The sequence below is a fragment of the Hippopotamus amphibius genome, chromosome 12 (genome assembly GCF_030028045.1).
Source record: "Hippopotamus amphibius kiboko isolate mHipAmp2 chromosome 12, mHipAmp2.hap2, whole genome shotgun sequence".
NCBI lineage: Eukaryota > Metazoa > Chordata > Mammalia > Artiodactyla > Hippopotamidae > Hippopotamus > Hippopotamus amphibius.
In genome coordinates this window covers 44,298,281-44,319,840 of record NC_080197.1, presented here as the reverse complement: position 1 = coordinate 44,319,840, position 21,560 = coordinate 44,298,281, and the positions used below count along the sequence as shown (strand labels likewise).

General features: G+C 51.3%; 1 protein-coding gene across 5 annotated transcripts in view; it reads right to left on the bottom strand.

Moving 5' to 3' along the window:
• Positions 1-8,765: 8,765 nt before the first annotated feature.
• JAG1 (jagged canonical Notch ligand 1) overlaps positions 8,766-21,560 on the bottom strand; it is a 35,737-nt gene continuing 22,942 nt past the window's right edge. For 3 of the 5 annotated variants that reach the window (XM_057700806.1, XM_057700808.1, XM_057700810.1), the window contains 18 exons: positions 21,036-21,149; positions 20,306-20,419; positions 19,854-19,900; positions 19,364-19,537; positions 18,809-18,959; positions 17,505-17,669; positions 16,918-17,031; positions 16,297-16,410; positions 16,100-16,213; positions 15,827-15,943; positions 15,314-15,341; positions 14,757-14,842; positions 13,474-13,587; positions 12,726-12,835; positions 12,408-12,641; positions 12,075-12,206; positions 11,742-11,892; positions 8,766-10,982 (listed from right to left, as the gene is read on the bottom strand). In XM_057700806.1, coding sequence (XP_057556789.1) covers positions 10,525-10,982; positions 11,742-11,892; positions 12,075-12,206; positions 12,408-12,641; positions 12,726-12,835; positions 13,474-13,587; positions 14,757-14,842; positions 15,314-15,341; positions 15,827-15,943; positions 16,100-16,213; positions 16,297-16,410; positions 16,918-17,031; positions 17,505-17,669; positions 18,809-18,959; positions 19,364-19,537; positions 19,854-19,900; positions 20,306-20,419; positions 21,036-21,149 — 2,537 coding nt within the window. In that variant the 3' untranslated portion in view covers positions 8,766-10,524. The remainder of the gene's footprint in view (positions 10,983-11,741; positions 11,893-12,074; positions 12,207-12,407; positions 12,642-12,725; positions 12,836-13,473; positions 13,588-14,756; positions 14,843-15,313; positions 15,342-15,826; positions 15,944-16,099; positions 16,214-16,296; positions 16,411-16,917; positions 17,032-17,504; positions 17,670-18,808; positions 18,960-19,363; positions 19,538-19,853; positions 19,901-20,305; positions 20,420-21,035; positions 21,150-21,560) is intronic. The other 2 variants (XM_057700809.1, XM_057700807.1) reach the window with 2 other exon arrangements.

Here is a 21,560-nt window from a genome sequence, read left to right as displayed (position 1 = left end):
ACGCTTTCAAAATAGTTTGGCTCAGAAAGCGCATCTGAAATAACCCTGTGGGAAAATGAGGAGAATTTCTCGTCTTCCAAAGGATTACCTAGGATGAGATGCTGACCTTGTATTTTAAGTTCAGTTACATTTCTTAAAACCTCATTCATTACCAGCCTGATTTATTTTAGGGGGTGAAGCAGGCTGTGGGAGGGACTCCGGTGATGTACCGTTTTCATGTTTGCTTTCTGTTTTTCCACAGTTCCCCAAAGATCATAACGTGCATATGTTTCCTTTAAAAAAAAAAAAAAAAGACAGCTTCTTCACAAGATTTACTATAGCTTTTCTCTCAGAAATTAGAGCTGCAGAATTCTCTCCTCTGCAGGCTTCCACGGCGACCCAGCCCCAGAAGGCGAGGTGCCCGGGGTGAGCAGGGCGCTGACCTCCACAGGGGAGAGGTCAGTTCAGCAGCAAGACTCCAAAGGGAGGAAGAAAAAGCAGCTCCGCAGCGGGGAGTTTTTCTTGCTTCAGGGCAGAAGAGCTTTTATAAATAAGGCCCCAGTCTCCCACGCCCTCTCGCCCGGTCTTCTGTTACCAGTCCTGTCTCTGCGCTTAGAGAGAGAGACACACACACACACACACGCATCGACATACACAGACACACACTCATGGACACACAGACACACACTTGTGGACACACACAAACATGGACACACACACACATACACACAGATACACTCATGGACACACACATGGATATACACACTGGTGGACACACATACTCATAGATCTACACACAGACACGCTCGTGGACACACACACACGGACATGCACACTGGTGGGCACACACACAGATGGACACAGCCCCAGCTCTCACGCCCCCCCACTGCCTCACATCCCTCTCTCCACCTGCCCCTGCATCTGTGGCAGCCCCTTTTCCAGAGGAGGCAGGTGATGGATTGGCAGGGATTTTTCTAGACCCAGGAGCTCCTAAGGCCTTTTCAGTTCCTCCTTCACATGCTCAGCTGGTGAGAAGAATGCGGAGGGCTCTTTCCCAAACCCACTGTGGGTACCTGGGAGGACTAAGACCAGCCCATCCATTCTGTTGTCAGTGAGAGGAGGGGGAATGGTACATTAGGGCGACCTCCAGCCCTGCCGTGACACACAGGCTGGGCGTTCGGACATGTCCGTGCGGGAGGGGCCTGGAAGACCTTCCCCAAATGTTGCCGGAGTGAGTGGGGGCTTGTGAAACAGCAGCCCTGCTTTGCTTCGTATAATATATTCTCCTTCAAATACCTGCCTGTGAGCCTTTCTCAGCGCCTTCTGCTCGGCTCAGTGACCTGTAGAGCAGGGTGGAGCTGTCCTGGTCCTCAGGTGGCTCTCCAGTGGGAGGAAGTGCTGTCCGTGTCCGAGATGCAGGGATCTGCTGTTGGGGTTCTTGTTTTGATGCTAATAAGACTCTCGAGCTGGAGTAACCTTCTGGATCTCACCTGAAATCTCCACACAGGCTCAAAGACAAGCAACTGTCAGTCCATCTGTGAATTTTCTACATCAAATTGGCCTTGCTCTCCCTTGAAGACAGTATTTCTCGGTACCAGTTTATCAAATCACATGTTCTGGGTCCTGGTTGTAGAAACAACGTTGGCTGTTGCTCCTCATGTTTGTAAGGTCTAATTCCAGGTCCTAGTACTATTTTAGAAAAGCTCACCGTGCTTGAGAGAAACTTACCTTTCTGCCACTGGCTTTGCATGCCCACCCAGGCCAGTGCCCACCATAAAAGCACAAACTTAGGGAGAGGAGATGGTAGGAGAGAAAGTTGGGCTCGACAGTTAGCCCCTTTCAGTGCGGAGGAGGTAGTCACTGTGCAGTGAGGACAGCCAGGGAGGGAACATCCCTATAGAGAAAGGCTGGGAGATAGGGTGCGTTACGAAGTGTTTCTGAGATGTCCAGTCCACTGAAAGCCTCAGCTAGAAAACAGGAGTCGAACATTATCACGTTTCCTAAGGAGAGAAAACTGTCCCAAGACTGTGTGTCCTGGAGTCCTCCAAGGCCAGGCACCTGAGCTTACCTTGTTTGGCCTTAATTTTATAAAACAGTGGGAGGATGGTTGTGGACGAACTATGTTCTATTGTATTTTCTAGAGGCTGTAAAGAGCCAGCTACACTCTCAGACCACACACTGCTGTAGAATTTAATTGGGCACCAAGAGTATTTGTGATCCTGTAGTTCATTCTTGTCTTGAATGAGCTTTTCTTTCTGCAACATGGGTAGCAGGTACTGAGTTGATCTGGGTAAAAGTCCACGTTTGTATAGTCAGAACCAAATATAGCACCCATACCAGACACAGCTCGGTGCCACCCCCTTCACAAGACGTCTGCGTTGATTTGCTATTGCTGTGTAACAAATTACCACAAACTGAGCAGCTTCAAACAACACACAGTTATTATCTCAGTTTCTGACACCTTTTAGCTGTCTTCTGCTTTGGGTCTCAGAAGGCAGGAATCAAGTGTCAGCCGGGCTGTGTCCTCATCGGGAGGCTCAACTAGTGAAAGATCCACTTCCAGGCTCCCTTGGGTTGTTAGCAGTTCTGAGACTAAGGCCCCTGGGGTCCTGATGGTGGTTGGCCGAGGCGGGGGGGAGGGGAGTGGATTTCGATCAGCATCTCCTGTCCATTCCCAGGACCTTGCCACACACACCCCCTCCATCTCAGTGATGGAGAAACCCTTTGTGTTGAATCTCTTTCATATTTTGAATCTCTCCAACTTCTCCTTCTGTGACCAGCCAGAGAAAACTCCCTGCTTTTAAAGCTCCTGTGATTAGGTCAGCCCCACTTGGATAATCTGCATACTTTAAGGCGAACTGAATTTGGGACTTTAATTAGGTCTGAAAAATCCCTTCACAGGAGGATCTGGATTAGTGTTTGGTCAAATAACCAGGGGCCAGGAGTCTTTGGGAGCCATCTACCCCCAGATCCAACAGCCCTTGGCTCTTCTCTGACTGGGGCCCAGTTCAATGGTGAGAGCGGAGGCTGTCACTGAAATCTAGCTGGATTCCTTCACCTTTTAATGGACTCTGGTCTCACAGGATGCTTAGAGAAATACTGAGAGCAGTGTTCCTTCTTCCTGCAGCCTTTTTCATGAATACTAACAATAGTACACATTCCTTATCACCACTTCACAGATAGGGAAGCTGAGGCACAGAGAATTTTGGAAACTTTCCTAAGCTGGTAAGTGGCAGATCCTAGAATCGAGGTCTGTCTAAACCCAAAGCCCAGAAACTGCTGTTGTGCTGTTAGGGTCTTGTGTGACCCTAACGCCGCCCAGGCAGAAAATACCAACGCCAGGAGTCAGGATGGAGGCGCTGCAGGGGAATCAGGGAAGTGTGGTCCCCCAGCGCAAGCCCCTGCCGGCTCAGTGCTCAGCCTGGCCCTGCGCCTGAGAAGGCGAAAGTGACAGGCGACCGGTCAGGCCCAGGTGGAGGCAGAGCGCCCAGGAGGAGATGTTCGGGCCTTTCTTTTTATTTAAATATAACTGTAGTTAACTTACAATATTGTGTTTCAGGTGTGCAGCTTCATTATAGGTTATTACCAGGTATTGAATATAGTTCCCTGTGCAATACAGTGAATCCTTGTTTATTTTGTATATAGTGGTATGTAACTTTTAATCCCGTACTCCTGTTATCCCTCCCTCTTCCCTTTTGCCTTTGGTAACCATAAGTTTCTTTTCTATGTCTGAGTCTGTTTCTGTTCTGCAAATACGTTGACGTATTATTTTTTTAGATTTCACGTATACGTGATATCATATGATGTTTGTCTTTGTCTGACTTATTTCACTCAGTATGATAATCTCTAGGTCCGTCCATGTTGCTGTAAATGGCATTATTTCATTCTTTTTAATGGTTGAGTAGTATTCCATTGTATATATGTACCACATCTTCTTCATCCATTCATCTGTCAGTGGACATTTAGGTTGTTTCCATGTCTTGGCTATTGTGAATAGTGCTGCTATAAACATAGGGGTGCATGTATCTTTTCGAATTAGAGTTGTCACCTTTTCCAGATGTATGCCCAGGAGTGAGATTGCTAGATCATATGGTTAGCTCTATTTTTAGTTTTTTAAGGAAACGCCAGACTGTTTTCCATAGCGGCTGCATCAATTTACGTTCTGTTCAGGCCTCTTTTGCTGAGTGTTGGACCAAGATCTCACAGGAAGCAAACGCAGAGATAGCGGCCTTGGGTGCCGGGAGAGCAGAGGGGGTGCGGAGGCCTGACTCGCCCCTCCCACTCCCTTTCCTTTACCTCTTGGCCACTTTGTCCTTAGTTTTGTGCAAAACTGTAGCTGTTTCACATTTGTGCTCTTCCTTTCTGCTTTGTGCCTTGGATTCTTTCCAAAACACTTTCAAAAACCATCCCTGCCAAGCCAGAGAGCCTCCTGAAGGTAGCTGATGGTCAGTGTCCTGAACTTGGAGGGGTTACATTTCTGTCTCCAGGATGGAGTTTTTCCAAACCGGTCAGCATGGGTGCCTCAGCGCATAGGACACTTTAGCATAATACGCCTAATTCTGCCCTCCCCAGCGTGACAAACAGGTTAAAGATGTGGCATCCTCTCCCAGCCCCTCCTCGGTGGGCGGGGAGAGCACAGGTGCTGGTGGAGGAAGCAGAGCGGCCCACGGGCGGTTCCAGGAACTCCCAGATGTGTCTGTGCTGGCCCCGCTGCACCCGGTCTGGCGTGGCATCACGTTCAACCACCTTGGATTTTAGTCTTTTTAGCTGCTCAGATGCTTTTTGCCCCATAACCTGGAAGTAGCCTGCCCGGGAGGCACGCGTGGTTAGGGGTTGTGAGAGGAGGCCAGTGGTAATTGCAAATCACCTGACACTGGCCAGCGCCCTCCCAACGGCCTCCGACGTGGCGAGCATCCTGATCACCCTGAAAACCCCTGTGAAGTGAGCGCATGTGTGTGCAACACACAGAGGAGGAGGATGTAGGGGCCTGTCACTTGCTTTCCTCTCTGAGCCTCTTTTCCTGAGCTTCATTTTCTAATTCTCTGAAGCAGAAACTGAAAAGGAAATGTGAAGCTGCTTCACAGGGAAATCACCTCTGAAGGGATGGAGCTTAAGCTGCCTTTGGTTTGGGAAATATCTGTCGCTCACAGATTTGTAAAGATGTCACTTTCTAGGCAAAGCCCGGAGGAGGCACAGCTCAGATGGGCGCCACTGTCTTTGCAGCAGCTTCCTGCAGCCTCTTTGTTAATTGCTAATCTCCCAATTCTTCACCTTTGAAAATCACATCAAGGGCAGGATCTGGACATAAACCTGGCAAATCCCCAGAAGACGCAGAAAACGCAGCAGCCCAGCTAACAGGAGCCCCAGGTTCTAGTCCTGGCTGTTGCTAACTCTACGTGATCTGGGGCAGGTCCCTGCTCCTCTCCAGGCCTCCCTCCACCCCGAGAAAGCAAGGAGGGTGAATCCTTCTATTGGTAAGGTCTCTGGTTGCATTCATACCTGGTGAGTCTCTGAGGAAGGCTTTTCAGCTGCACATTTCTCAGAAAGGATGAAGTAAAGCAGCTTTTCACTCTTCAGGTGCAAAACAGAGAGGGGGCCAACCCGTGTGGGTGCTGAGTAGTCATTAGAAAGCCAGCTGCCAACGTGTGGTCCCCTGGGGATCGTGGAGGATCCCCGCTGCCCTGCCAGGAGAGCTTCTCTTTAAAACAAAGCTGTTACTTTCATGTCACTGGCATCTGCCTTTGCTCTCTGGGTAATTCAACCCTTGGGTGCCCTGATGCGGATAGTTGCAGGGGGAGGGGTGGGGCAGGGGGCAGGCCTCCATTCAAGGTTTTTCTTGGGTTTAAGAGCCTCTACTCTCCAGGTTAATTTCCCCAACTTTCACATCACAGGTTAATGCTGTGCCCCTGCGTAATGCTACATAATTGAAGACTTGTACAAGCTGCCTGTGACTTGAAAGCAACACACTCTAAGCCAGGAGGCTGTGCCTGGCGTGTAAGAGCAAGTAGCACAGGTAGATTTATGTCCAAAGCCAGGGAGCTGCGCCCTCGTGACACGATCCCAGAGGGCGCCGTGCAGGTGTGCAGGCCCCTCCGTGCCAGGCAGCGGTACCCACAGCCCTGCAAGCGTCACCCCCACTCGCCTTTACTTTTCACCACCATCGGAAGGCAGCTGTTCACAGAGGGAAATGGGTCATTCTTAACAGACCCAGGAATATCTCATGGACTTCAAGTGACGCAACACGATTGCCCTAATGGTTTCTAAACTTTGTTTTTAAGACTTCTGGGGCCAGAACCCCACAGAACTGCCTCGGGGCACCCTTCTGCCTCTGGTAACCAGGCTGTCTGTTGGCATAGTTGGAGCCTGACATAGCCCGAGCTGGGATGTTTAGCTGCTTGTGGGATGGAAAAAAAATGTTAAGAAAAATAATTGTTGTTTTTGCAAACTATCTATTTAAAAACAGAACCTCAGGAAGCAGATTTCTGTTCCAATGCTCAGATGAATCAGAGCTTACCAAGTATAAATACACATTAGCAGGAGGAGGCTTCCCATAACCCGGTACTTGTGTGTCTTCCCAGCCCGGGAACCTCTGAACTCCTGCTTCTCGTTCCCAGTAGAGGCAAGAAAGCTGCCGTTGAAGCGGAAATGCTGGAACTTTGTTCAGCCCAAGTTGCAAACCTCCGCAGGCTGGTGGGATTTTTTTTTTTTTTTTCTTTAAAGTCAACTGATTTTTAGCCACACACTTGATCACTTTGGGGTCCGACAGGTGTATGCCGTTCAGAAATGTGGGAAACCCACCATCTGGTTCCCTGGGTCATTTGCTACCTAAGAAATATAACCAAATAAGTTAACTTTGACTCACTGAGCCCCTCAGATCAGCCAATAAATGAAGTGCTTACACCACAACTTGCTCAAGGGGCGGTGTAATTAATTTACTTAAAAATGATGTCAGGTGGCAATTGAGCAACAAACTGGCTTCCAGACTACTTAATTCAGTTTAACAAGGAGGAAAAACCTTGTAATTAACGGAAGAGCTTGTACTTCAGTACTTTAGAGAAGCCATTCTCAAAGTTTGCTGTACCCAAGCCAGGGAGGATGGGGGAAGGAGGAGACAGCTTGCTGAAAATGCAGGTTCCCAGGCCCCACTTGTGAATCATGGGCCAGGCCTGGGACTCTGCATTTAAGAGAAACCCCCACTTACAAGTTCTGCTTCATCAACCAGTCTCCCTGGGCTTTTAGTCAAGATATACCCCCCCCCCCTTTTCTGTTCTGACTCTATATTAGGTAACTCTGGAAGCCCGAGACAGTTTCCCATCCTAAAGCAACCAACTTTGAGCTGATGCTTTTCCTGGGGTTTCATGGTATATATGTCCTAATGCTAGAGTTCTAGTTAGCACAGAAAATTCTTCCTCCTCCCAGGGCCTGCTTGCAGAGGGCACAGAACATTCCCAGGGGACGGAGAAGGTTCTGAGTCCCTGCTTTTCCTGTCCCCACGATAACCAGGGCTTAAAGAAAGGGGACAACCGCCCTTCATGACCAAGGTCCCGGCTTTGAGCCGTGTTGAGATGAGACCACCTCATCCTTTCCACTACCCAGCGTGTCATGCACAGAAGGCTCCTTAAAATAACAATCTCAAGATCACTTGCCTCCTGGAATCGAGAATTGTGGAGGCTCATTAAACTTTTTTCTTGGCACACAAACATTTGGCAGCTACACAGGGAATTCTGGGGTCCTGTAGAATCCAAGTTTACAAACCAGCAGAGCAAGGTAGCATTTGAATTCAGACTGTACCAGATCTGAATTCAAGGTCAGACTGTCGGTCTGTACTGGGTGAGCGCTGCTTCCTCCCTCTAACGCACCCCGCAGGCAGGAGGCGGCACCAGGACAAAGAGACATCATGGAAAACCAGACCCATCACAGTCCAAGTCCTTCACGTTGCCTCCCCACAAGCCAAAACTCTGTGCTGGACCGATTCCCTGATGGCCTCCCTCGTGCACAAGAGACCAGGGACACTTCAACCCGCCATCCACTTAATCAAGATGCCCATTGGGGCACAACCCCTAGCCTGGTAGAAAGAGAAGTCTCCCAAGAATGAGGAAAGATAAACATCCCCGTAGCTTTTCCTGTGCTGGGTTTGTCGATCCAGCTGGAGTTATACTATGAAGACTGGAGAAGGGTGGACAGCCTGGGTGTCCCAGCTCCAAGGAGGGTAAGCTGTGGCTTCCTAACCAGAGGAGGGAACTCCTGGCAACTCCTCGAAGCTGCTGGAAACTGTCCACGTGCCTGTCACCAGAAGCTCATCCCTCAGTGCAGAGATGCCAGAGGCAAAGCTTCCCCCACCCACCCCACCCCGCCACGTGGGGCAGGCTTGTTGGCCTCTGGCCCCAGCAGCCGCAAGTGACAACCACAGCTCTCCTGACCTTTACAGGTAGGAGAAGCCCGGCTCCGGCACCCCAAGGCCGCACAGGAGGCCAGCCACTCGCTCACTCCCTGGGAGCAAAGGTGGTGAGGAGTAGATGGGTCCTCACCGCAGAAGCTTGTAACCACCACCTCCTGCTGAGACCAGCTGGGAGGAGGCCTAAGCATGTGTGAAGTCTTGAGGGTGTGGTCTGCAAGGATGGCAGGACATCCATGTTCATCCAAGGAGCAGGGGGGAGAAAAAAAAAAGAGAGGAAGCATCCAGTCCCCCTCCTAATCCCCCAGCACCAATTCCAAGCAATTTAAACCCTTTTAGGGTGGTGGGCATTCCCCGCAAGTGCTCAAAACAATTCACGTCCACACTGCAGGCCGTTAATCCAGTGCTGTTTATTCAAGCAGTATTCACACTTGCTGTGGAATAACAAGGGCGTCAAGGCCCCCCCAAGACGGGGCTCTCACAGCTCCAGCTTCGTGGCAGCCCCTCGGGGTTTCGAGAATGCACGATGAATGTGATGGCTGGAAAGGCTCTCCGTTCTTGAGCCAGGCCCCCGTCAAGCACAGCCTGCTTCTCACGCCCCGGTCACCAGGACAGGCCCAGGGCGGCGGCAAAGGCACGACACCGAGCCGGGCAGAACTACAGAAGCTCAGGAGAGGCCACACGGGTCCGTGTTTTCGTACAAAAAATTTAATAAATATGACTTTTCAAAATGCATTGCCAGGAACAACACATCAAAGATGCATGTTTACGTTCGTATAACACTAAGAGGACCATACAAAGAATCTTCACGTTCTCAACAGTGAACCAATGAAATCTGTTTTTGATAAGCCTTTTTGATCTTAAACTTTATCGTAGCATTTTGATTTCCTCACTTAAGGCAGGCAGTGGGGCTCTGGCAAATCTAAACAGTGATCTTACTGGACATTTTCTGGTTCAAGTATTCAACTAGCTTATTAGAATACTCCCTAAATGCAGTAGATAACAACGAAAAAGTCAAATCTACAAGTGGTTCAGTCTTACGTTACGAATGGTGAAAAGAAATCAGAATTTACAAAATAAGATCGGTGTGCTTCCAGCTTCACACAATTAATCTGATATTTTTAATGATCTTCAACCACTCACGTTTTGGCTACGTTTAGTCATAGCTCAGCTTGTTCCCTTAAACTGCTCGGCAGCAGATCACCTGCCTGTCTCTTCAAGTCTAAAGCAAAAAAAAAAAAAAAAAAAAAAGGAACCTGTTCTAGACTAACTCTCAAACTGCCTCAGTCGGGGTTTTAAACATCTGACGTCGTACGAAAAAAAAAAAAAGTTCCACCAGTATTCCAGGCACGGAAGGCCATCCTATTGTCTTAAACTATTTTGGCTTATAGGCAACACGTAATAAGAAAATAAGTTCAAAAAAATAAAGCCATATGCTTACAACGCTATCAAAAACCTTCAATTCTAAACACATACATATAAATAAAAAGGAATGATGTCTTAAGGCTCTTGATTATTAAGTTAATAAATCAAATATACACAGTGATTAATAAAAAAAAGAATTATTTACATAACTATACAAAATTCTACTTTTGACACATTTTTCCTCTTTAAATTCTTCATTTTACCAGCAACTGCTGACATCAAAGTCCCCCCGCCCCCAATAACAACAAAATACAATAAAAAAAATAAATAATAAACTCATTTGTGATAGTTGCTGTGGTTCTGAGCTGCAAAGGCACTTTTCAAATACAGAACTACTTGGACGTCATCATAAAACCAATATACAAAAACAACTCAAGAGTTTCAATAAATATAAATAAAAACTATGATCCTAAGACTGCATCACCATCGGGACATCTGGCAGAAGTGGAAGCTGGAGGCCTCGGCGGGGGAGGGGGCCGGGCGTCCTCCTGGGAGCCTGATCCGAGAGGTGCGGGCCCCGCGGCCCCAGGCACTGGTGTCTGCATAGCTGTGCCATGCAGCACTGCCCAGCCAACCACAGAAACTACCATTGCCAGTGTAAGCCAGCTTGTCAGAACTTAAATTAACACAGGGGTTCTACGTCAAGGACAGCCTGGGACCGGAACACGACAGGACAGCAGGAGAAGCAGGAGCCCCGGGCGCCCTCAGACTCCGCCCGCCGCCTGCTATACGATGTACTCCATGCGGTTCAGGCTCTGCGCGCTCTCCAGGTCTCTGTTGTCCTGTTTGTTTGTCCAGTTTGGGTGTTTGGCCGGTGTGCCGTGGGGGGGCTTCTCCTCTCTGTCGACCAGCGTGTACGTGGCCTGCTTGGCGAGGCGGGCCTTCTGCTGGTGCTTGTCCATGTCGTCCTCTTCCACCTCCGAGTTGTGTGTCCTTATTTTGGACATTTTGGAGTTCTTGTTCTCGTAGTCCCTGATGGGGACCGCGTTGGCCCCGTGCTTCTCGATGGGGTTCTTGATCTGGTTCAGCTGCTCGCGCACATTGTTGGTGGTGGTGTCCTCGGAGGCCGAGCGTGCGTGGCTGCCGGGCTTCCGCCGCTTGCGCACGCACCAGTAGAAGGCGGTCACCAGGCAGCAGACCCAGGCCACGGTCAGGACCGAGCTCAGCAGGGGCACCAGGAAATCTGCAAGGCAGGGGCACCCCCGTGAGCCTTGCGCCCGCGGCTCAGGGGCCAACGGCAGCTCCCCTGTCGTGGGGACAAGTCCCTTTCCCAACCGCACATCATCACTTCCCAGCGTCCTGAGAGAACCAGCATCCCTGGAGGGACCAGGCCGAGCAGCAGCCTGTGCAGGCTCCCACCTCTGTGCGGGGAGAGCAGTGTCCAGGCCGGTCATAGGGAGTCTGGCTACTCAGGCAGCTCATTAGATGAGCTGGTTTTCAGACTCCTCATAAAGAGGGTCCTGGCATGGACGGCTCAAATGCCCCCAGTGGTCCTGCACCCAGCAAGTCGCTTCACTAGAACAGTGATGCTCAGGGCGTCCACAGGGAACTCTGGGCATCCCGCAGGGCCACCGAGCTGTCTATCAAACCTGTTTCTCAGCGCTTAGGAAAGGCTGTCCCGACACCAGAGCACAAGGCAGGCTCCACACAGACACACGCTCAAGGCACAGCCATGCTCTACCCGGGACCCAGAGGCAATGTGTGCCTGGGAGGGCACCCACCTGCCAGGGCACAGGTCAGGGCCCCCTCTGCCCGTTGCCACGTGACCTTGGTCATGTCAGCCAGCCTCTGTTTTCTCAGTTAAAAGCGGGAGGTCCCTGAGTAGGGAACCGTTAAGTAACTCCCCACCTGGTGGTTTTACTGGACACTGGTTGTACTGGTTTTATTGATGAGATGGACATGACAGTCCTTACAGAGAGAGACCACTGTGCCCGCCGCCTACCTGTTCTGTTCTTCAGAGGACGCCTCTGAACTCTCACTTCTGCAACAGCGGCGATCAGCGAGCTGTTCCCATCACGCTTACTAACAAGATCGATAATCTTGTCGGTGATCTCCTTGATAGGGTTTCCATCATCCCGGATATCTTCAGCAGACTGGAAAAGGAAGACTCATCAGACTAGAGGGTCAGGGACACTCTACAGTCACCTTTATTCAAAATTATTTGACCACACGTGAATGCCGGCTCTCCTTCAGTGTCTCTGCTCTTCTGGAGCAGATGCCGTTTGTGAGCTACTCTTCAGTCAAACAACCAAGACTGAGCGGGTCTCATACTCACAATGGCCACGTGTATTTCATTATTCGCAGATGGGGAGGGCTCGCAAGCTATGTAGATTGAATATTCGGCAGAAACATTTTTCAGAATGTTCAGATTCCGCAACTCGCTGCAAATATGCTCAGTGGTGAGACCCTAGAACGATATTTTTAAATCCACACACGTGTAAGACAACAGAGGAAAAAAGCCTGCCCTTTGCTTGAAAGTGGAGCTATAGTCAAGCTCTGGTGTAAGACAGGAACCTAGGCTAAGGAGGAGATCCGAGCTCATGACACCCCTGCATTAGGGCAAGCAGACGCCCCACCTCTGCAGAGCCAGCAAGAACGTGTTCCGTACCGGCGACATCATCTCCTTGTTGAAGGTGAACGTGATGTTGGCACAGTTGTCCTGGTAGTAGGGGTCGGACGAACACTTGGTCTTCACGGGCTGGAGGCTAGAGGACCGGCACTCGCCCACACCAGTGCAGGGGCGCACGAAGCACTGGGCGTCCAGGATGGGGATGCAGCTCTGCCCGCTGGGGCACTCGCTGTGCCCTTTGTGCAGCGAGCAAGGGCGGGGGCCACACCACACCTGCAGAGACAGATGGAGTGGCACTCAGGAGACACCCGTCAGCGGTTCCAGAACCAGAAGGCAGGCAGCCAGGGCCACGCCTACCTTGGAGCAGGCAATCCTCCCATCCAGGCACTGGCAGGCGTTGCAGTCATCGTCCCACTTGGCCCCATCAGGTATCACGCTCCCCACGGTGATGCAAGATCTCCCTGAAACTGAGGTGGAGACACGTGAGTGGAAGGAGCTGCCTTTTCTGGAGACGCTTCTCCTGATCCTCTGCTCCCTGCCCTTCGGGAAGTGACAACACCCACTGCCCTCTGCCCACTGACAACAGAGTTGCTCCCACGATGGGCAAGCGTGTGTCCCTCCCTCCCTGGTGGCCTTTGCGCCAGGCCACGTGACCAGCTTTGGCCAGTACCGTGTGTGGGGATGGGATGTGAGCTGAGTCTCTCCCGGGTGAGCTTGGCCCCTTGAGAGCCTGCTGTTTGCCAGGAAAAGAACATGGACACAGAGCTGGTCCCAGGAGGACGGGGCAGCACACAGAACAGACCCGGGCACCCACCCAGAGCACCCATCACTCTGCTCACCCTGTGTGCCCACAAGCAACAACAATACTTGTACACACTTAGACTGGGGATGGTTGTTACACAGCATGGCTGTGGCAACAGCTGGCGAAAACCAACAACTAGCCTGTTTCCATGAGAGCCCTCGAGTTTCCCCTTTCCCATGGTCCCCAGTGGATGTCCCCTCCGTGTTCTCTCCCTGAGCACAGTGTCCACTCACAGTCAAAACAGTGACTGCAGTGCCCACTCGGCCCACAGCACACATGGGCAGCTGGGCCTGGCCCACGTACCTTCCTGGCATTTGGCACCACTGTGCCCTGGGGGGCAGACACACCGGTACCCATTGATCTCATCCACACAGGTTGCCCCGAAGGCACAAGGTGAAGACTGGCATTCGTTGATGTCTAGGAAAAAAATAGTGGAGTTCAAATTTAGGCCCCAATGGGAGGCAGCAATGTCTAAGTTTTTACTGACAAAACATACAGATAGGATTTGTATACCTTTCTAAGTATAAGTGTAACACATTTTCATCTCATGACCAGCACCCAAATGAAGAAACAGACCATTCGTACTCCCAAAGTCTCCAGTCACTGCCCTGCAAGGATCACCACTAGCCTGATTTCTAACAGCTAAGGATCATTTTGGGAAGCAGCAATTTTTTAGTAAAGTTCCTTTTTCTCTGACAGTATAACTTAGAACCAGGCCCAGCAAAGGTCTTGAAAAGGGTCAGCTAGCAAGTATGTCAGGCTCTGCAGGCCACGTGTCTCTGTCACGACTGTTCAACTCTGTTGTAGCATGAAAGAAGCCCTAGACAGGACATAAACAAGAGCGTGGCTGTGTGCCAATAAAACTTTATTTACAAAAACAGGCAGTGGGCCAGATTTGGCCCCCAGGCCAGAATTTGCCAACCCCCTATTCAAAAACATAAAGCAGATACAAAGTTCCCCCATCTAGTAGTTCTTGAAGTCCCAGACTTGGGGACCTCAAGGACCAATAAAACTTTAAATACTTTAGGATAAAGAACACACACAAAGAAGTACAACTATCTATCATCTTTTTTGGCAAAAGAAAAGGCATGTAAAAAAGTAGGAAAAAGGCTCAAAATAAAGAATAAACTGTAAACACCCTGAAAAACTGCAATGCCTGCCCCCATTTTGTTTTCATCATTTCACCGGGGCCTGATCAAGCCCTGGAAACCACAGACCCAGTCCCTTCTGAGGCCTTAGCTCTGACCCCCCCCCCCTCCACTAGCGTGGCTGTGGCCATGTCTGCTTGCCCCTAATTTCATGTTAGCCACGGGGAGAAGTACACTCTTTCCTTAGGGCCTCAGAACAGATTCATCACCAAACTCTGTAGCTAATGCTCACTCCCCTAGAACAAAAAGGGCTGTGCCCCCCAGGGAAGGGCTGGCAGGTGCCTGAGAGGAAGAGCCCAGCCAGGGGCCTCCGATCCCAGCTGGAGGCAGGAGATTACTTTTCAAGGCTACTGAGAACCATGGCCATAATTGTTTTAAAGATGAAAACTCTCAGACTGAGGGGTGGGGTAGGGAGAACCAGTCGGAGGTGGTCCTTACTTATCCTGCAGTCGGGCCCAGCGAAGCCGGGGGCGCATTCACAGCGGTACCAATTCTCTCCATCCACGCATGTGCCACTGTTGTAACTACGAAAGCAAAGACCCCTCGGTTACCACCTCCCAGTCCACCACTCCCCCTGCCAGTTCCAAGGTAGCCACGCCAGTTTCCATCCGATCGATCAGTCGATCACGGCTCTCACCCCTGCCCACGCTCGCTACTGCCTGGAGCTTTAAAAACACTGATCCCTGGGTCCCACCCCTAGAGAGTCGAATTTCACAGGTCTGGGTTGCAACCCAGGCACTGGAACTTATAGACGCTCCCCGGGTGATTCTCGAGCACAGCCAAGGTTGCGAATCACTGCTCTAAATGAAGACACAACCTGACTAATGAAACTGTGGTCCACGGACCAGCACTGCCCGGGAGCTTATCAGAAAGGAGGAATGTGCAGCAGCCCCCAGACCTCCTGAATCAGAACCTGCATTTTGAACAAGATCCCCAGGAGATGCCCGCACACATCACAGCCGACAAGTGCCAGCTTAAAAGGTGGCCATGCTTACCAGGGATGAGGACTGCAGTCATTGGTGTCTGCAAAGTAAAAAGACAATTTAACAGCGAGGCCATCTTAGCCCTAAGTAGAGACACCAGTGATTTCCACGATACCCAAATGATAAAGCTGTCTTTAACACCGGCAGAATGAGCTTAAGACCTCTGCTCAGTGGGAACCAGGCCCACACCACACTTTGTTCCATTCACCGTGGGACACGTGTACACAGGAAGACACCCTGGGCGGGGTGGGCAGGGGTGTGGGAATGGATGGAGACAGGCTGCTGGTCAGGCCAGAGCTGGGAACTAAGACGCCATCTGTCTCCACTTATCTCCTCCGTGACTTTCTCATGCCCAGGTCAGGGCTGCATCCCATCAAGTCATTAGAACAGACCCAGGTGATGCAGAAGCAGACATCAAACGGCTCGGCTTCTGGTTTCCATTGCCAGTCCCCAGGGGTGTCAGGATGGGCTCCTGCAGCCCTCAGGGAGTTCAAAGTGGCAAGGGTTCGGGGGGGGGGCACTCACTCTGCGTACAGATGGGCCCCTCCCAGCCTTCTTTGCAGACACACGTGAAGGACTCGCCGTTGACCACACAGGTGCCCCCGTTGTGGCAGGGACTGGGCAGGCAGCTGCTGTTTCGGGCTACGAGACAAGAGCAGACAAGACCACCCTCCCTGAGGATCCAGAGACAGTCTGGAGGGGCAAAAACCAGGCCCTGGAAAACAGCCACAGGCGTGCGTGTCCACAGCCCCTGTGATGCCCACGGAGGGGGGTGGGGGATGGGACGCAGAAAGATACCTATGTTACAAGTCGTTCCTTCCCAGCCTCCGGGACACATGCACTTGAAAGCATCCCCCTCGTCATAGCAGGTGCCACCATTGTTGCACGTGGCCTCGTCACACTGGCTGTCACCTGCAGGAGAAGATCCCGGCATGAGCCCCTGGCCAGCCCTGCTCGCAGAAGACAGGATGGGATCCCGGCCGGCCACCACTTACGTGAGTGGCAGGTCTTGCCTTTCCAACCATTTTTACAGTCACAGTAGAAGTCGTTGACCAGGTCACGACACGAGCCCCCGTTGTGGCAGGGGTTCTGGCTGCAGTCGTTGATGTCTGCAATCGGAAGGGACGCCCAGCTGCAGGCACTCCCACGCCCGTCCACGCCCCACGACACGTACGCGCTGAGCTCTCCACCTCCACCCCTGCTTTCCACAGCCGGTTCAAACACCAGCAGAGCCACCCCGGGACTTAAACGCGGTTACCCTTTCCCAGGATGAAAGGAGCCCCCGACAAGTTAGGAAGACGGGTGGCAGACCACGGGAGGTAAAGTCAAGGTGGGCAGAAGTGACAATCCCAACACAAAGACCATCACTTCTCCTGCAGTCGGGGATACCCAGCCTCCTAATTACAGGGTCTAATTGTAGAAGCTCCTCTGCAGAAGTTCCTTCCCCCTGGCTGAGGTCAGCATCAACAAATGTAAACAGGACACAGGCCATGCAGTCCCAGGGCAGGAATTCTCGGGGTCTCACTCGCAGACATTTCCATGAAAAAGCTTCCCCTGTTGATCCTACCCCACCCACACCGCCAGAGCTGTCTGTCCCCAAAGGACCCCTGACTCACTAGTCTCGCAGTAGGCACCCTCCCAGCCGCCACTGCAGATACACTTGTAGGAGTTGACACCATCGATGCAAGTGCCCCCGTTTTTACAGGGGTTGCTCTCGCAGTCGTTAATATCTGTAAAAGGAAAAACAAAAACACAGGTAAACAAAGGACAAGCAACGCCACCACCAAGCACTGTTCTATGGGTTCCCCGGCCCCTCCTGAGAAAACACACCAGCACCTCAACATTTAACTCCATCAGGACTGTTTTTGAATCGGGCGGGCAGTTTATCAAGCAGGGGCCTCCAGAGAACACCCTGTCCATTTTATTTAAGGTCCTCACGCTAAGCTACTTGCAAGACTGGGGAGGAAACTCTTAGGGAAAGAGGACCACCCAATCTAGTTAGGTTCCAGAACATTCTAAAATAAACGTGCTGCAGACTCAGAGGCGTCAGTGACCTCCTAAGTTAAACATGACCTCAGTCTCAGATCCTAGATGGATAGTAAACCTGGACCAGTCTCACCTGAAATGATTCCAGATGCCCCCCAGCTGGGCCGGGGCAGGGGAGGGGGACCATGCCCTGTTCCCCCATGACTCAGGGTCTTACTTTCATGGCAGTAGGTTCCGGTGAAGCCTTTGTTACAGTCACAGGTGAATTTGCCTCCCGACTGACTCTTGCACTTCCCATGGGGACCGCAGACGTTGGAGGAAATATAGCGCACCCCTTCAGGCGTATCATTGGAGGCCATGGCCACCGTGCAGCTGTCAATCACTGCGAGACAGACTCGGGTCAGATCCCTGCCAGGGACCCGAAGACCCTGCGTTCCTGAGCCCAGGACCCACACCACTGCTCTCCTGGAGCCAGACACCTGCCGGCTAAGAAGCCAGCACCTCAGGGGCCAAGACTGGCAGTGTGCTGTGTCGCGCTGTGACAGGCACAGCCGACACTCCAGGTGGAGAGGAGGTATTTGGTTTTCTTCGGGGTGGGGGGGGGGCGTTTTCTCTCTATGGAGCCAAGGAGCCCATGTGTCTGCGGGCTCTGCTCATCTTCCCTTCTACACCTATCCAATCCGCAGGAACCTGACTAACAAGGAGGGAGGGACAGCTCCCCCTCCACTCGATGGCACTCATGGCTGCAGGACAAACTTACAGAACCTGGAAGGCTAAGCCGCCTCACACAGTAGCCACAGGCAGCTATTTAAATTTAAGTGCATTGGGCTTCCCTGGTGGCGCAGTGGTTAAGAATCTGCCTGCCAATGCAGGGGACACAGGTTTGATCCCTGGTCCAGGAAGATCCCACATGCCACAGAGCAACTAAGCCTGTGCGCCACAACTACTGAGCCCACGTGCTGCAACTGCTGAAGCCCGCACGCCTAGAGCCCATGCTCCACAAGAGAAGCCACCACAATGAGAAGCCCAAGCACCACAACAAAGAGTAACCCCTGCTCGCCACAACTAGAGAAAGCCTGCGTGCAGAAACAAAGACCCAACACAGCCAAAAATAAATAAATAATAAAATAAATCTTTTTAAAAAATCAATTTAAATGCATCAAAATTAAGTCAGGGTTTCTAGTTGCCCTGGTCACACTCTAAATGCTCGGTGGCCACACGTGGCCCAAGGCTACTGTACCTGCCAGTGCAGATACCACTGTGGCAGGAAGCCTTACTGACAGGGGGTGCCCTGAGGAATCCATCTCAGGCTTGCAAATCAGCCCACCCCAGAACGGGAACGCTAAATGAACTTCCTCCTCTGCCCTGGGCTACTTGCAGGCATGGTCCCCTGACTGGTGGGCCTGAATAGATTTGTTTCCACGTGTTCTGGCTTCCCTCCAAGCGCCACGGGGCGGTGACAAACAGGCAGAGAGCAGCAGCCTTGCAGACAAGCCAGGACCCCCGCAGGGAGGAAGGTACCTTCACAGGGGGTGGTGCGGCAGTGGTCTTTAAGGTGGGAGCAGTTCTTGCCTTCATAGTCCTCAGGACACTTGCAGAAATAGTCACTGGCACGGTTGTAGCACTGGGCACCGTTCTGGCAGGGATTGGGCTCACAATAATCGATGTCCAGCTGCGAGGAGCAGGGACAGGGGAGGGGGGAAAAAGTAAAACAAAGGCGTGATTATGACTTCTTCTCTGCGGCAGCAGCCACGGCTGCCCTTCCGTCTGCTTCTGTTAGGAGGACACCCAGCACGATTTTCAGCTGTGTCCTAGCAACTGTCCAGGTACGCATTTGAGACAACAGGGCAGAGTGGGAGAGCGCTGGGTCTGGGATGAAACGGACAAAGAGAAATTGATGGGCTCCGAACACCGGGAAGAAGATCACCCATCACTCTCCTTCCACGGTGTGTGTCTAGCAGAGGTCCCCAGGCAACAGGAGGCTCCAGACAGTGTCCGGGGATGGGAAGGGAGGCGGAGGAAGAGGAGGAGGCTGCCTGTGAAAACTTGGCCGTTGGAGGCTCTAGCCCGGCTCACCTGACAGAGGTTTCCAGAGAAACCAGTGGGACACAGACACTGGAATCTGTTGATTTCGTTCTGACAGTGCCCCCCGTTGAGACAGGGGTTGCTGGCGCACTCATCGATGTCTGTCTCACAGTGATCGCCTGCATAGCCAGGTGGACAGATACAGCGATAACCATTAACCAAATCCTGGAGGAGGAGAAGGAGGGGGAGAAACACATGCTTTTTTTCTAGGTGCTCCACAAACACAGGGCTTCTGCGGTTCAGCTGATTCACTGAAAGAGATGCCAAGCCTCTCCAAACGTGAGAGAGGAATTTCTATGTGCGTGCCTTCAGGAGGACTCCCGGGAGGCTGGGGTAACATGAGCCCGAGTGAAACTTCCAGAGACTCACTTTTCACCTGCATTTTTAAATCTCCCAGGGACAGAGCTTTCCCAGGGTCACATAAATCTTAAGGCTTGTTGTCAGTCACTAAAGGTTTTGATTTAAGCAGAGATTTACATACCCGACAAGAGGCGTCATTCTGACACTGGCCGAGGCAGTCATTAATATCTAAAAAATAAACAAGTCATCGTATGAGAGGGGCAATCTACATTGAAATTGGGCTTAATTGAAAAGCTTTCTCCGCTCAGGACAGATAAAAACCTCCAATCAGATTTCCTGCGTACTTCCCGTGAGATAAGGTTATTAGTGGGTGGGAACACTCCCTGATTCTTCCAGACTGAGCTCCTGAAACTTCACATCATTGTTTTAGCCACCATATCAGTTTTACCAGCTAATGAGCCTGATAACATGTATGTTTTCATTTCTGCACAGATCACTCCCTCTCCAAAAATATTCCCTCTATAAGGTTTTCCTTCTGCTACTTAAGTCTTAGACCTGGAGCCTGAGTATGGCTGGCAAACACCTTCAACACCCCAGTTTCATGAAAATCAAAATCAAAACAGTCTCACTCACTTATGTCACAATTTTGACCCATCCAGCCTGGGAGGCAGTCGCAGTAGTAGCTGGCTATCAGATTCTTACAGGATTTGGCATTTACACAAGGTTTGGCCTCGCATTCATTTGCATCTGAAAGACAGAGAGGATGAACAGTGAGAAATGGGGTTCTATGCCCACCCTCCCTTCTCGCCCCCCCCCCCCCGCAAAAAAATACCATACCGATCGTTTGTCTGAAACGAGACATTTGAATGAGCTAGCTAAATAAGAGATACTAGGTGCCCTCTACTTGGAACACCTGAAGCCTCTCCCATCCTAGCGGAGATCCAATAAGGAATGCTAATTGAAAACTTTCCAGCTGCTGCTTGCAACTAGCCCCAACAGGGCACCAGAAAGCCACCAGGCATTTCTGTGCAAAACCCAGCACAGCCTAGTTGCTGGGATTTAAAAGTGGCAGAAAGAATGCAGACAGCTCATTCCTCATGAGATCATCCCCGTTTGGAACCCAACTAAACACTCCTCGGACAGACGAGCAACACGGTTCAAGGAATCCCACGACTTTCCCACAGGGCCTCAAGGAGCCAGGCCATCTGCATGCGAGTTACTTCTCCCAGGCCCGTTGGGTGGACTCTTGGTAATAAATGACTTCTCCATACGACGGCGTGAGAATGCACACCGCTGGCCACACGTGCATCTTCCCGAACCGCTCGGATGATCCAAGCCCACCCTGGTGCAGGCAGCCTCTTACCTAGCTGGCACGTTTTGCCAGTCCACTGGGGCGGGCACACACACTTAAATCCATTAACCAAGTCCTGGCAGGTGCCCCCGTGGGAACAGTTATTTGGAGAACAGTCATCAATGTCTGTTCGACAAAAAGAGGAGAGGGTTGGCGATTTCACCTCAGTCCATTTGACAATGAGACAATGTCACACCACCCCTCACATAAGGGGCCTTCGCTTAAGAGCCAGACACCTGCTACGAGTGACTGCTACGATGACGATAAGGCCCGATTTTAGCTTTAAATCCCCCACTGGCCCAGTTCATTTAATCCGCAACCTCAGCGGGCGGGAGAGCCAGCTGGATCCCTGGTGCACCCGCCCTCGGTAACTTGGGACAGATACCTCTGCCTACCCTTTATTTTTAAAGAAAAGTTTCATCAAGGCTCACGGAAGTAACTAAGGAGAGGTAAGGAAAAATAACTTCCTCACTGGTGAAAAAAATCATCCTCTCCCTATGTGCTCACAGAGTTTTCCCAAAATAACACGCCTGGCGT